Source organism: Schistocerca gregaria, chromosome 2, assembly GCF_023897955.1.
Source record: "Schistocerca gregaria isolate iqSchGreg1 chromosome 2, iqSchGreg1.2, whole genome shotgun sequence".
Taxonomy (NCBI): domain Eukaryota; kingdom Metazoa; phylum Arthropoda; class Insecta; order Orthoptera; family Acrididae; genus Schistocerca; species Schistocerca gregaria.
This window is the reverse complement of record NC_064921.1, coordinates 928,759,299-928,775,926: the sequence shown is the minus strand read 5'-3', so window position 1 is coordinate 928,775,926 and position 16,628 is coordinate 928,759,299. Positions and strand designations below refer to the sequence as shown.

The following is a 16,628-nucleotide window of genomic DNA, read 5'->3' as shown; positions in this document are numbered from 1 at the left end:
ACGGAAGAAATCCACTCTTATAACGCTAGAAAGAAGGAAGTTTGTGACATACCAAAGTACTGAGTAACATACTTCTAACTCATACAAGGTGAGTACTTCAAAAATCTTCAACAAACTATGACATACTGTTGAGGCCATGCCATTAATATTTCGCGGACTATGCAACTGGTTATTTGACAACGCATTTTACTTTAAAAAAGGTTTATGATTTGAGTCGTGCTGAGATCAGTTTCTAAAAGTGACGTTATGAATTGTTTAATCCGTTTATGACATCATTTCAATTAATAAAATGGTGTGCAATGGTTATTTGCATGTAAGATAATAGTTATATTCACTTGTCTAAATAATGTCGTGCATCATTTATATGAATTACTAATTGTATTTAATCATAGAGTTCACTGTATGAATATACTTTTTTTTGTGTTCGATTAGTACATTAACTGTGTTCACCAAGTTAGTAAGTGTAGTGTGAACTAAACATTTTATTCACTGTCTTAATATTATGGCATTTACAAATTTCTTGTACATCATATAAGTTGTGTCAGTATCTATTGACTCGTTCCACATCCAAGCGCCTTGTACGCACTTAGTGATTAATGGAAGACGAAAGGTACAGCGTAAATAAACTTTATTTCACTAGAAAACCTCTGTCCTGTCATGTGAATGTTTTTACAAAATAATAACTTCATTTATTATTCCGTTGCTAGCAGAATTCTATGGTTTACGTCCACATATCCCAATTCCTTTTTGTTAGAAAACATATTATGAGAAATGTCGTGTTGTGTTAGTTGCGATTAATCGAATCTTCAATCGATTGAATGCAATTTCCCGCCAAATGCAATTCTGGCGCGCCGAGGGTGTGTTTACAACTTGTGTGTGGTGACTGAGGTTTTGTTGGTGTGTCAGTAAGTGGATTTTCGCCGAATTTAAATACCGCAGTGAAAGTGCGAATGGCAGATACAACACGTAAGAAAGAAAATGATATAAGGTTTTACGTTTATTTTGATTTGTTTATGTGTAAACTTGAGTGAGATTCTACGCTGGATGCAACTGGAAGGTTTGATCTACATTGAAGAATTATTCAAGTGTGAACACGGCGATTGTGATTTTATTTGCAAACTCCACGCCATTACTAGTCAGTAGACATTTTTCACCCTACTATTTAATGCTATGAAGTGATGATTCCATTTTTCATCAGTTGTCACAGAACGATGATCCCACTCGTTTCTTAGCCATTTCACGTGCCACGTTTCGTCCTTTCTAATCAAACAGAGCTATGTATTATAAGGCAGATAGGAACTGATTGTAGTAGGTCTGTTGTCAAGTAGAAATGGTACTTCAGTTAATATCAACTAATTCAAACATTCTTTGTTTTTAAAAGTAATATGCAGATGAAAATCATTTGGCGGAGAACTGATGCTAATTCAAAACATTCACTGCCAGCGTGTTTTCAGCGAGAACTCACGGCAGAACTCTGAAATGTTAGGTACGACATCCTATACATTGAAAGTAGCATATGATAATTTGTCCAGGGCCATGCCTTGGAAGTAGATTTTTGTTTCCCCTCATGAGCAGCCTTATAAACTATTAGGCTTTCAAAATGTGGATGGGCCCAAATTCACATTGTCATTTAGTGACTTCTTCATTCCCCAACCCCTATGTGCAGAGATCTCCCACCATTGTAAGTGCAGCCAGGAAAGGCTTAAGATCTCATGAAAAGTGGTCAAAATAAGTAAGATGTAAGACTTTTTTCTAGATCTTTTTCTGTGTAATGTGTTAAACATGATACGAGCACCTAAGTATTGATTTCGGTGATATTTTACCGTTGATTATGATAAAATTTCTAATTCACATCAATATAAAGTACTGGAAAGAAGGTTTTTGTGTGTATTTTGCTTATTGTGGGTTTCGTATGTTTACTGGTGGTATGATAGTTTTATCAGTTAGCTTCTGACAAGAATAAGGAAACATGGACCCTCATCTTTTCCGCAGTCCTTCGCATGTTGCAATATTTTACCTCTCCAGGCCTTTCTCTCTCACCACTATCTTGTGATTTTTTTCCTTGTTCAGCCGTTTGTCATTGATCTCTTTTACCATCAGCTCATTGTTAATACTGTGGAAATTACATTTTAGTTATAAGTCCATTGATAAAGTCTTGTTCCTATACTTCTATACTTAACATCTATACTCTGCAAACCATTGTGCAGTATATGGCAGAGCGTATTTTCCAGTGTGCCAGTTGTTAAGGCTCATTTACATTCCGTTCAGGTATGGAGTGTGGGAAGAATAATTAGTTAAACATGTCTGTAAGTGCCGTAATTGCTCTGCTCTCATCTTGGCAGTCCCTACAGGAGCTGTTGGTAGGAGGTTGTAGCGTATTCCTTGGTTTCTCACTTACAGATGGTTCTTGATACTTTGTAAGTAGGCTTTCATGGGAAAGTTCGTGTAAATCTTAAAAGTGTGTGCTGTTCACATTTGTGCTGACCGTCTTATGGTACATTCAATATGCCGTTTTAGTTCCAGTTCAAATCACTCTCTTCAGCAATATTCTGGGATGAGTCAGATGAGTCTTTTGTAAGCAGTCTCCTGTGCAGACTGACTGCTTTTTTCTAGTATCCTACCAGTGAACTGACACCTGCCATGTGGTTTCTCTCTGAGTGAATGTATATAATATATAAGAACTTTCCAACAGCATTTTTTGTAATAATTCCATTTCATACCCCTAAAGACTGTTAAACCCAGATATTAATATGAGTTGACCGATTCAAACTGTGCCTTTTTGATATTGTTGTCATAGGATACTACATTTTACTATTTTGTGAAGAACAAATTTCACACTAACTTAAAACAAGTTACCAATTTTTGAACAACTCTGAAATCTTATCAAGATCTGAATGAATATTTGCATAGCTTTTTTGAAACAGTAGGTCTACGTCATTATAGACAACTATAGCAACTAGGGGGGGAAAAATTAATGTGTGTGGAAGGTCATTAATGTATACCAACGTGAAAAACAAGGAATTATTAACTCAGCCATGTATATAATTTTTTTTTTAATAAAACCTTGTAAATGGTTAGCATATAACCGTGTTTACACATGAATGTAAAATAACTCGTTCCACATTATTACAATTAACTGTACAAATGATCCATGGAACCTAAAAGTAACAAACAAGTTTTCTTCCATATGATATACCTGAAGTCATTTTGACATCTGTTTATGATTCTCCTTCCAAGGTAGAATGCTGCGTCCTTACTAAGAAATTGTCGAGCCAGCGACAGGTTTCATGTGATGCCTTTTATGATCATGCTTTCAATAATAAGTGTATGACTGGTACTTAGATGTTTATCAGTAGTTCAGAAATATGTTGTTTATCTGACTCCTTTGATGTGTGACTTTCAGTATGTGAGAGAAATGAGCATTTGGTTTTGCTTGACCGATGTCTTCATAATCAGTGCTTGTTGGGATGCAGAAGGTCATTCTGTTTGAGAGACTTTATTATGTTTTAATAGAGAATATGTTATATAATATTCTGTTATAGGTGTGTGTCAGGGATATTGGACGGTGATTTAGTGGATCACATCTGCTGCACTACTTATATACAAATGTGACCTGTGCTTTCTTCCAACTACTGGGCACAGCTCTTTTGTTTGTGGGATTTATAGTACATTATACTTAAAATAAGAGCTACTTCGACAGCAATTTCTATATAGAGTAAGACAGTAGTTACATCAGTTCCTGGGGCCTGTTGGCTATTTCACATTACCACTGTAACCAATATCTACACCACTCCTCTTCGTAAGGTGTGAGAAGTAACCTAGGGCGGTTCACCTGTATCTTCATAGTAAAGAAACACTTGAAAATAGAGCTCAGCATTTCATCTTTTGCTTTGCTATTCTCAGTTTCAAGTACTGTGTCATCCATGAGCGTCCAGTTACTAATTTTGTGGCCACTGACACCCGTGACATATGGCCAGAATTTCTTTGGGTTTTCTATGTACTTGCAGAGACATGTGAATTTTTGTAGTGATCACTTGATCAGGTCTTTGTTGAACTAGATCAGCAGCTGATGAGCAGTTTTCAATCCTATCAATATGTCTCAGAATCATAAGGCATTTGGCAAACAGTACTGCTCCTGCACTAACATGTAAGCATATTCCAAACTCTCGTGCATAACATGGCAGTTGTTTCGCCCACACTGTTTTTGATATATTGCTTGTTTGTAAAATGTAACATACCATAACTTTTTTCTCAACTGTTGTGGTGGTGATTCATTAAGCTATTGTCACATTCTATCTTGGCTACTATCAGTTCGTCGTAGGCCTACTACATATTGTTAATGGATTATTATTGAGACAGTCACAACAGTCCATGTATTGTGTGATTTTAGTGTTATACTTCAGACTTCCAATTTTCCCTATCTTTGAGCTTGTTTATGAACATGTCCTCACTTTCCATCTTGAAGTTTTTTCTCCCCTTTTTTGTAATGTGGCACAATCATATATAGGCTAGATTTTTGTTATGCCTGCAATACTTACTTTTCACAAAATATTATTTATGTTCCATTCAGAATCACTAACGTATTGGAAGTAGAATTGTGTGTCAGCAAATAATACCTAAGATACAGTTTAACTTGGTTATTAATTATTAAAAGTTGCACAAGCACTGCAGGAACAACATACAAACAGGCTGACTGTTCACACAAGTGTTAACCACACATGCACAAACAGAATAGGATCGCCAACACAGCACAAATTATATCGCTGAATTAATGTTGAAATGAGTTTGTGTTTGTTTCAAATATTTTAACAGTTATTAAGGCAGTTTCTGACAGCTGCTACACTTTGGCTCATTCTACATCACTAAAGATCTCCTTTATCGTGGGACCAATGGATTACGCTGATATAAAATGGTTGTGCTCTATACTGTTCCTTCTGAATTCCTCATAACAGATCATAATGTTGTTAGATGGTATGCCACTTCAGAATTCACATAAATATAGGCTGCACCAGCATAGTGACCCAGATAGTGCCACATTCTTGAGTGACCCTGATAGTATGCCACTTCAGAATTCACATAAATATAGGCTGCACCAGCATAGTGACCCAGATAGTGCCACATTCTTGAGTGACCCTGATAGTGCTGTGTTCTTGTCATAGATCACACTATGACCAATCCTTACCACAGATTGTAGTTGATGACGCAAAGGAAGCAGCTCACATCCTACAAGAAATTGGATATTACTACTCTATTCAAAACACTAATTTTAGTAGTTTTAGTTGTGGATATTATTTCATTTCCCCTAGCATCCTAGTTCTTTCCATAAGTCATTTCTCCTGTGTTACTGCAAAACTCTTATATTGTCTTGTTGATTGTGAGGCATCACACTGTTGGGTTCTTTGTAAAACTCATTCATCATCTTCATCATTAGAAAACGTTTTGTGTTTCAAATCATAGTCACCTTATAGGTTAGGGAAGCATATCTGTGAATAATGTCTCAAACAAATCAATGTAATGTATAGTCATCTTCACGGCCCCTGTGGGATCATTTACGGGGGCAAGGAATATCTCTTAAATTCCTCAGTTAATACTTGTTCTTGGATCTCAAAGTAGATTTTCTCTGGATATTTGGTGACTTTCTTCAAGAGCCCACCAAATCAGGTTTTCCAACATATCTGTGACACACATTCATGAGTTAGACTGACCTGTGATCATTTGTTTTGCCCTTCTTTGTATACATTCAGTATCTCCTGTTAGTCCTGTGGGGTATGGATCCCTCATGCCTGAGCATCGTTCTGAGGTGGGAAAAACAAGTTAATTATAAACTGTCTCCTTTGTTGACTGCATTTTCCCAGTCGACATCTACATGATTACTCTGTAGTTCACAGTTAAGTGTCAGGCAAAGGGTGCATCGAACTACCTTCGGACTATTTCTCAATGACCCCACTCTCAAACAGTGCTTCAGAAAATGAACACTTAAATCTTTCCTTTCGATCTCTGATTTCTCTTGTTTTATTACAATGATCATTTCTACTTACATACATGGGTGCGGAAAAAATATTTTTGCGTTCAGAGCGGAAAGTTGGTGGTAGAAATTTCATGAGAAGATCATGTGGCAGTGAAAAACATCTTTGTTTTAATGATTTCCACTGCAATCTGCATATCATATCCGTGGAACTCAGTCTCCTATATTGCGATAATACAGGGCGACACAGAAAAATGGGAACATTTGACAATCCAGTAAAACTAGAGGTGATGAAGGAAAGAAAATGCATTCATAGTAATTGAAACCTTACAGCTTTGCCATTTACGAAACACTGATGGCATTTATCATTTTTTAAAAATTACATCCTGTAGATGGCATCCTCCTGTACCAATACTCAGTCTCTGTTTTAACTCGTTCAGGGTTCTTGGTTGAGTAATGTAGATTTGATCTTGGTAGCTCCCCACAAGAAAAGAATCGCAAATGGATAAATCTGTCGATCTAGGGGCAGGGGCCAGGGAACAATTCTCGCACATATGCCATTGATTTCCCTGCAGTGTGTGATGTTGCTCCATCCTGTTGAAACCAGGCTTTATGAACGTTTGGAAAGTTGTCCAATGCAGGTGTAATGAAAGTTCGTAACAATTATTATTGTTTCCCTATCTATTTGCGAAAAAATATGGTTTGATAATCCCATATGATGAAACACCACACCATACTGTCACTTTACTAGCATGTAAATGTCACTAGGATTTGTGTTTGCCCAGTAACAGTAGTTCTGTTCGTCCACATAACCTGTGAGATGAAAATGTGCCTCATCTGACATACACAACTTGTTTAGAAATTCATCGTCATTGTTTATTTTAGTTATCATCTGTTGACAGAATCCTGGTCATAGCCAGTAATCACTGTCCCTCAATTGGTGCATCATCTGTAGTTTGTACTGATGACATTTTAAATCAAGATGAAGAATTCTGCAAACACTCTCCCTGGACATTCCAACCACTGCTGTTTTCTTACGAATTGAACGCTGTGGGCTCCGTAAGACGGACTCGCATACAACATCAATGTTCGCTGGATAACGTACACTTTATGGTTGTCCTGTTGGTTTCTTCTTTAGGGCAGATCCAGTGTCTTCAAAGTTATTAATCCAACATTTTATCGCCTGTATCGACAGAATGATATCATGACGTCCTAAATTGTAGAAACATCGAAACTCCCTCTGCGCTGCTACCGAACTATCTTTGTTTTTATAAAACATTTTTATGGCTAATGCACACTGTTGCCTGTTCCACTGATCTATGATTACTGAAATTGCGGACTGTTTATTCACAAACTGTCATGAGCCCGCAGTGCTGCCACCTGCCCATGGCTGCCACTACTCATTTCAAATATACCCATTATTCTGTGTCACCCTGTACTAAATGAGCTGCCCTTCCTTGACCATTTTTGGTATCCTCCATCAATTCTATCTGTTGCAGATCCCACACTATGTATCAATACTCCAGAAGAGGATGGAATAGTGTAGTGTAGGCAGTATGCATCATCTTAGTGTTCTGGCAATAATTCTCAGTCTTTGGTTTGTACTCATGTGACAGTCTTCACACTTCATTTAGAGTCAACAGCCACTTTTTGCACCATACAGACATTTGTCTAAATCATTTTTCGTTTGGTTTTGATCCTCTCATGACTTTATGAGATAAGTGACAGCATCATTTGCAAACACTCTATCCTATCAATGAACAGAAGTCTACTACCTACAACTGAGCCTATATCAGAAAATATTACATTTTTGCGTTATGTGAAGTGCACAATATTTCATTTCTGAACATTTTAAACAAGTTGCCAGTCTTTGCACCACTTTAGACCATTGTCAAGACCTGACTGGGTATATGTGTTGTTTTATTCGGATAGTATGGTAGATCATTACAGATACCTGCGTTATCTAAAAAGGGATTACATGTGGCATCCTCCATACCGAGAGATCCTCAATTCAGCCACAAATTTTGTGTGATACCCCCTATAACTGTACTTTTGATAATAAGTGTAGGTGTGATACTAGCACAAATGCTTTTCGGAAGTCAAGAAATACTGTATCCATATGATTTCTTTGATCCATAGTTTCTTGGGGAGTTATTTGCGGGTTGGGTTGCACATGAACAATGTTTAGTGTGGAGGAGATAATGCTGTTTGAGATCAGAGTAAGTTTTGGGATTCTATAATGGGTGTCTGTCAAGGAGATTGGGCGATTGTTTTATTGATCCTATCTGCTATCCTTCTTGTACCCAAGTGTGACTGGTACTTTCTTTCAAGTACTGGACACAGATTTTTGTTAGAGGTATCTACAGTATAATTAAAATGAGAGCTAACTCAACTGAAATTCTGTATAGAATCATCAGGGAGTTCATCGGGCCATGGACTCTCATTTAGTGTTTGCTGTTTCTCAATGCAACTATAACCAATATCTGTACAACTCACCCTTACAGTGGTATGGAAAGTAAACTGAGGCAATACATCTGTCAAATGCTTAATAAATGAACATCTGAAAATGCAGCCCAGCATTCCTGAGTTTTGTTTTTCTACCCTCAGTTTCACTACCTGTTTCATTCTTAAGTCTCTGGTGTGTTTGACATTCATTTGACCAGAATTTCTTTGGGTTTTGTGAGAGCTCTTTCAATAAGGTACTGATGTGGTGGTCGTTGAAGGGTTCACATGTTCCTTTTCTGTTAGCCAATCATGTTTCATTCAGCATCTATCTATAGCCCTATGTTTTGGTTTACACCTATTTTACAGAAGTCGGTGTTTCATTAGAAGTTTCCTTATATACCTTGGAGTATTTCTCCCATCGTAAATTGAATTATTGTAGCACCATGCCCACTGGCAAATGTTTTGAGTTCCTGTATTAGGTAAGACATGATTGCCTCTTCATTCAGCCCATTGAACATCTAAATATTCCTACTAGTTTTAGCTATTCCTTGTACTTTAGTAATCAGTATTCCTACTTGTTTTAGATGTTGTACTTTAGTACCAGCAAGAGAGCTAGTATTCCTAATTGTTTTAGGTGTTCTGTGTGTTTTAGTAATCATTGTTGTGACAACTACCTGTGTCACTGATATCAGTTTCATTAGGGTCATCCTCAAAGAGGTTAGATCTGTTTGTTGCAATTATGTCTGTTATATTTCCATCATGAGCAGGCTTCGTAGCTATATGTTCTAGGTGGTTCCCAGAGAAGGTGTTGTGGAAAGTCATGCCACATTCACAACCTAGAAAACTGTAACTATCCCAATTGATTATTGAATTATTAATATCTTCTCCAGTTTGATAGAGAAATGCGTGTACTAACAAACTGAGATTTTCTGTAAACTGCTTGGTTATATCTGGGGGTGACTCTGATGATCGGTAGAAAGACCCAGTTATAACTTTATGCCCACTCTTGATGCTGATTATGGGCCAAACAGTATCACATGCAACTACTCTTTGTTGGTCAATTTGATTTTATTGTCTATTGTGGCAACTGCATCACCCATTTTGCATAAGCCAATCCTTCCATATAAACTTAAACTTTCCCAAAGAATCTCACTTTTGTTGATTTAGATTTTTAGCCATCTCTCTCTAATTAGTGTTGTATGACCTCCACCTCCTTTTAGGATTGCTTCTAAGTCTGAGACTTTGTTGCATGCTTAGTAACTGTTGCTTATTACACTGTGACCATTACTTTGCTTGTGAGAAGCTAGATTGAGAATTAACACAGTCATCTGAATGTTACTAAATGTCTATGATCAAATTTAAATGTTGGACTATCTTCACTTCTAGCTCACAGGTCCCGGCGACAAAAAGCGGATCGTAATGGTCGTCTCGCTGCACTTGAAAAACTGAAACAGCTGAAAGGAAGCAAAAACAAATATGAAGTGGAGGACTTTGAAAATGTGTATGAGGAAGTGGATGAAAAAGAATATTCGAAGAAAGTGCTGGAACGTCAGGTTGATGACTGGATTGTTGATGACGGTAATATTTATACAAAAATCTCACCTAAGGACTTCTGGATTTCAGTCATTGTGTTCTACTTCTTAACGAGATTGCTCTTATCGTGTATGGTAATGTGTTTTTTTTTTTAGTAAAGTATGGTATGTTTTTTTTTTACCTAAAAGCTTTTTCTTTGTAGATGGCAGTGGATATGTTGAGGATGGTCGTGAAATATTTGATGATGACCTTGATGATGAATCAATTACTTCAGCTTCACGACAGAAAAACAGCTACAGTGGGAAACATGTTAAGAAATCAAATAGTAAAAATGATGCGAAGAAAAACGGTGATGGGTCAGCGAGTATTCGCAATATGCTTATGAACATGCCATCACGAAAGAGGAAAAGAGAAGCAAATGTGAAATTGGATGATGATGATATCCTAGGTGACATTATGCAGGAGTTACATGGTAATAACAGCATCAGCAAGAAACAATCATTAGACACAGGATTATCTCCACAGTAAGTAATTTTATTACCGATCGTATATTAAAGGTTCTTAAGATATATCTTGTAACTAATTTGATTAAATCCAACGTTTCTTTTATGGTGGCAAAAGAGAGTTCATTACATGTCTTTAATAATGGACAGTTGTAATTTTAATAAGAATCCAAATTTTTAAATCAGAATTTCAATCATTTAGGAGTGAAGGAGACCACTTGCTGAATAGTAGAAGCATTGAGTTGTCAACACAGGCACTCCAAGCAAAAAAAGAATAAAAACACAGAACACACAGTGCTAGGACTGCAGTGGAGCAGGCAGACTGTGGAGGATGGTTGTACCTGGGGGGGGGGGGGGGGGGGTGGAAAGAGGCAGAAAGTGGGAGGAGGGGTTAGGGAGGGATTGCTAACAACTTGAAGGGAGATGGCAGGTGCGTGGCATAGAATTGTGTGAGGGAGAGGCAGGAGCTGCATGTACACGAGCCAACGAGTGCATGGAGGGCAAGATGATATGGGGTTTGGATTGGGAAGGGATAACAGGACAGAGGAAAGGGGAGACTGTTTGGTAGAGGTTTGAATGCAGTGGCTTAGTGGAGATTGAGTTCAGGAGGATAATGAGAATGAAGGATGTGTTGCAAGGATAACTGTCATCTACTACATAATTCAGAAAAGTTGGTTCTCGGGGGGGGGGCTCCAAGTGGCATGCTGCGATGAAAGTGCAGCAAGGTTGGTATAAGACATGGGTGCTGTCGCAGGTGGCTCTGCTTATTATGGGATGGGGTAACCCTTTGTCAGGACTACAGTAGGAAATGCTGGGCCAGCGAATTGGCAGGTTTTGCACCTGGGTCTTCCACAGGGGTATGACCTGTGTAGCCAGGAGTTAGGAGTGGGAGTGACATACGGCTGGACCAAGATGTTGTGTAGATTGGGTGGGCAGCAGAATACTTCCTTAGGGTGGGTGGGAAGGATTGTGGGTTGGATGCCCCTCATTTATGGTCATCATCTTAGATTGTCGTAGTGCTGGCTAAGGGCATGGTTTAATTGCTCCACTCCAGTGCGATGTTGAGAGGGGTGTTTCTTAGCATTTGGTTCTTCAGGGTGGTGAGAGGTTTAGCAGTGGTGAGGATATGGGGCAGGAAATCTATTTGCAGACTATAATTTGGGTGATAGTGTCTGCCTGTGAAGACCTATGTGAGACCTTCAGCATACTGGGCAAACTTAAAAATCTGTATTCTCGAGTAAACCGGCAGCCTTTTTATATCGTCACGAGAAACTGAATTAGTGACATCAGTTGCATTGGAGAGTAAGTGCTCCTGTCACTGTGGCAAATGAAGTCGTTCAGTATGTTGTGTCTGTGAAACCTTGTACTTCTGTTGTCATTACAGAAGAATGCACCACTACTGGTTTGCAGGCATTGGGTTATTCATGGATATTGTGTCAAAGGTGTACTTGCGTGCCTTGATTTGGGGAAACTGCTTCTGCCAGTCTACTGCTTTGGAGAGAGATAGGTATTCTCATATGGGTGGTGGTGGTGGTGGTGGTGGTGGTGGTGGTGCTAATGTGGGATGAAATGGATCTGTGAAAATGTCTGCCATCACCCCTCACTGGAAAGTCATATGTGAATCCATTGTCTGATTTGCTGTATCCGCTTGCTTGCCTACAACATTGTGCAGGTGAGTAGGATGCTTACAAAATTGAATGGTGACAGGATCACCAGATGTGGGGTTATTTTGCTCTTTTCCTTCCCACTCCATCTATGATTCTGTGATCTTGTTCCTAATGAGCTCATCTGGGATATAATTGAGTAAGTTGTGTGCTCACTGGACCTAGATTTTGCCAGTCCCATTAAGTTGTGGGTGGCAGTTGAATGATGACAGATAAAGAAGGGTCCTTATTCCTTACGATACTTTGGAACCCATGCAATGATCCATCACCAGGTCACAAATTTTTTCAAACCAAGAGCTAGTCTGGATCTGGTGACAGATGATTTAGGTTCACTCTGTAAAGGATTTACTAGGGAAGACACCGTGGTTATTGTGGGAGGGCCAGGGAACAGTATCGACGGAGATCCTGGGTACAGTGTAGAGTGTGACCTGGTAAAGATTGCGTCGGCATCGAGACACACAAACGTTGAATTTGTATCTGTCCTGAGATGCCATGACCGGCCTCATTTGAACTCTTCTGTTGGGAGAGTTAATTAATTTGGAGTTGGAACGGCTGCTTGGGTCGGGTGCGGGGGCTCATATTGGTGTGGTTCCTGTTGATTCACTCAGTAGGTGGGACTATACCAGGCACGGCCTACATCTCAACAGGAAAGGGAAGGGTAAACTGGCTGGGGCTATAGCAGGAATTTTAAGGGGGGGAGGCACTGGCATGAATGGTAAAATACCAGTGGTTACAGGTGTTGGAGCAGCACCTTTTTTAGGATAGGTAAGACAGAAAGATGTCAAGTTCTACGAGAGGTCAGGATTAAAACAAATCTTCAGTTTAGGAAAGAAATTAAACAGCACATTTTTAGCACATTGGATCACCAATCACAGCTGTCAATTATAAATTTTCACCAATCACCAGAAATTTTATCTCCACCAAGTTGTATCTCAGTCCTAGGTAATTGCATTGATGAGTTAAAGTCACCCAACCCAGTTGACGTAATCTGCCTCTCTGAACACCCTGTGACCACTGGTATAGGAACTAGGCCTAAACACAATGAGAAACTCAGACAGGAGAGTAATGCAAATGTTAGAATAAGGAAAGGTTCTCATAAAAGTATAATTAAAAATAATGTAAGTATATTTTATCAAAATATTGGGAGTTTAAAGAATAAAATAGATGAGCTTTTGGTTTGTTTAGAAGATTTAGAAGCTGAGGATAAAATAGATATACTATGCCTGCCTGAGCATCACATTATTACTGATATGGATAAGGTAAAAGTAAGTGGATATAAGCTCTCTGCACATGTAATTAGAGAAAATATGGAGAAAGGAGGAGTTGCCATATATGTAAAAAGTTACCATTGTGCAAAAAACTATAGAAACAAAAAAGTTTTGTGTAGAGAAACATATAGAAGCATGTGCCTGTGAGCTTAAATTTAATAAAGGCACATTTATAATTGTAACTGTGTATATGTCCCCATCGGGAAATTTTCATCTATTTCTGAAAAATTTGGACTCCTTGTTGTGCTATCTGTCAGACAGGGGGAAGCAAATTATTATTTCTGGGGACTTCAATGTAGATTCTCTGAAAGAGGGTAATAGGAAAAATGACCTTGAAGTATTACTCGGTTCTTTCAATTTGATACCCGTTATTGATTTTCCTACTCGGGTGGTAAAGGATAGCAGCTCACTGATAGATAACTTCTTTATAGACCAAGATAAGTTTAACCAGATAAATGCTCAGCCTGTTGAGAATGGTCTTTCTGATCATGGTACACAACTAGTTACAATATATGACATAGCTCCATTCAGCAGTACTAAAGAGTCGTCCAAAGTAGTACGTACAGTCAACAATTTAACAATAGCAAATTTCAGGGAAAGCCTACAGCAGTTAGACTGGGATGAGGTGTACCGTGAACCTGATGCCAATTTAAAATATAATTTATTTCATGACACTTTCGTAAATGCATTTGAAAGCTGCTTCCCCAAGAAAATAGTTAAGTATACTCGTAAGAAACCATGTAACAAACCATGGCTTACTAAGGGTATAAAAATATCTTGTAACCGGAAAAGGGAAATGTATCTGACAGCAAGAAAGAGTAGTGACCCAGAAACTATCAAACATTATAAAAACTACTGTGCTATATTAAGAAAAGTTATTAAAAAATCCAGAAGTATGTGCATCATGTCTAAAATCAGCAACTCTTATAATAAAATTGAAACAATTTGGCATATTATTAAAAGAGAAACAGGTCAACCAAGAGCACAGGAAGACAGTATTACCATCAAATTGAACGAAAACTTTACGAACAAAAAGTCAGAAATTGAAAATATTTTTAATAATCATTTTCTAAATGTAGTGGATATAGTAGGATCCAGGTGTTCATTAGAAGATGCTAGGCTGTTAATGGAAGAGGCCATACCTATGCAATTTGATAGAATTGAAATCTCACCCACTTCTCCCTCTGAAATTAGGAAAATAATAAACTTGCTTAAAAGCGAAAACTCACATGGAATTGATGGCATTTCCAGCAAAATATTAAAAGCTTGTTCTCAACAGATAAGTAAGATTCTCAGCAACCTGTGTAATAGCTCTCTGGAACAGGGCATTTTCCCTGATAGGCTGAAATATGCTATTGTTATACCTTTGCATAAAAAAGGGGATAGATCTGATGTCAACAATTACCGTCCAATCTCCCTTCTAACAGCTTTATCCAAAATTTTTGAGAAAGTAATGTATTCAAGAGTAGCTTCACATATCTGTAAAAATGAAGTACTAACAACATGTCAGTTTGGTTTCCAGAAAGGGTTTTCAACAGAAAATGTCATATATGCTTTCACCAATCAAATTTTGAATGATCTGAATTGGGATTTTTTGTGATCTCTCAAAGGCTTTTGATTGTGTAAATTGTGAAATACTGCTAGACAAGCTCAAGTATTGTGGCATGAGTGGGACAGTGCACAAATGGTTTAATTCGTGCCTAACTGGAAGAGTGCAGAAAGTTGAAATAAGCAGTTCTCATAATATCCAAAGATCAGCACATTCCTCAAACTGGGGAACTATCAAGAAAGGGGTTCCACATGGGTCAGTCTTGGGCCCTTTGTTGTTCATAATATATATCAATGACTTGCCATTCTATATTCACGAAGAGGCAAAGTTAGTTCTCTTTGCTGATGATACAAGTATAGTAATCACACCTGACAAACAAGAATTGACTGATGAAATTGTCAATAATGTCTTTCAGAAAATTACTAAGTGGTTCCTTGTAAACGGACTCTCACTGAATTTTGGTAAGACACAGTACATACAGTTCCGTACAGTAAATGGTATGATGCCATTAATAAATTTAGACCTTAATCAGAAGCATATAGCTAAAGTAGAATATTCAAAGTTTTTAGGTGTGTCCATTGATGAGAGATTAAATTGGAAGAAACACATTGATGATCAGCTGAAACGTTTGAGTTCAGCTACTGATCCAATAAGGGTCATTGCAAATTTTGGTGATAAACATCTTAGTAAATTAGCTTACTACGCCTATTTTCACTCATTACTCGCATATGGCATCATATTTTGGGGTAATTCATCACTGAGGGATAAAGTATTTATTGCACAAAAGCGTGTAATCAGAATAATAGCTGGAGTCTACCCAAGATCATCCTGCAGACATTTATTTAAGGATCTAGGGATATTCACAGTAGCTTCTCAGTATATATACTCTCTTATGAAATTTGTTATTAACAACCAAACTCAGTTCAAAAGTAATTGCAGTGTGCATAACTACAATACTAGGAGAAAAGATGATCTTCACTATTCAAGATTAAATCTAACTTTGGCACAGAAAGGGGTGAATTATACTCCCACTAAAGTCTTTGGTCACTTACCAAATAGTTTAAAAAATCTGACAGATAACCAACAAGTATTTAAGAAGAAATTAAAAGAATTTGTGAATGACAACTCCTTCTACTCCATAGAGGAATTTTTAGATATAAATTAAGAAAAAAAGGAAAAAAAACAAACAAAAAATTATAAAACAATTTAAAAAAATAAAAAAGTTGTTATATTAACTTAATTATGTTGTTAAATTAACTTAATTATTTCATGTATTGGAAAATTTGACTCGTTCCACATCATTACGAAATATCGTATTCATGATCCATGGAACTAGTATTAATCTAATCTAATCTACCGCTTGTACTAGAGCAAAGGAGTTGGTGTGTGTTATTAGGTAGACGTTTAATTGAATTGGTCATGGGTCCATGCTAACAGCAATTTGAAGACATAATGTAAATGATTCAAATTAAAATATTCCCTTAAATCAACACAAAAATCTTTTATTGCACACTATTCTTTTCTTTCTTTTAAAGTTTGTTTTCCTTGTACCCATTCATATAGACTAACGGTTATCCAGATTTTCTCCACCTATATATAATTAAGTGTGTATTTATTTATTTTAGTTTTACAGTTGTCCACCACTTGAAACAGCATTCCCACTTTGAGGCACTTATCATGTCTAGAAACAAACAGTTTATG

General features: G+C 37.5%; 1 protein-coding gene across 2 annotated transcripts in view; it reads left to right on the top strand.

Moving 5' to 3' along the window:
- The first annotated feature begins 830 nt into the window (after positions 1 to 830).
- LOC126335359 (DNA polymerase alpha catalytic subunit) overlaps positions 831 to 16,628 on the top strand; it is a 253,333-nt gene continuing 237,535 nt past the window's right edge. The window contains exons 1-3 of one of the 2 annotated variants that reach the window (XM_049998549.1): positions 831 to 966; positions 9,797 to 9,988; positions 10,146 to 10,467. In XM_049998549.1, coding sequence (XP_049854506.1) covers positions 951 to 966; positions 9,797 to 9,988; positions 10,146 to 10,467 — 530 coding nt within the window. In that variant the 5' untranslated portion in view covers positions 831 to 950. The remainder of the gene's footprint in view (positions 967 to 9,796; positions 9,989 to 10,145; positions 10,468 to 16,628) is intronic. The other variant, XM_049998550.1, reaches the window with a different exon arrangement.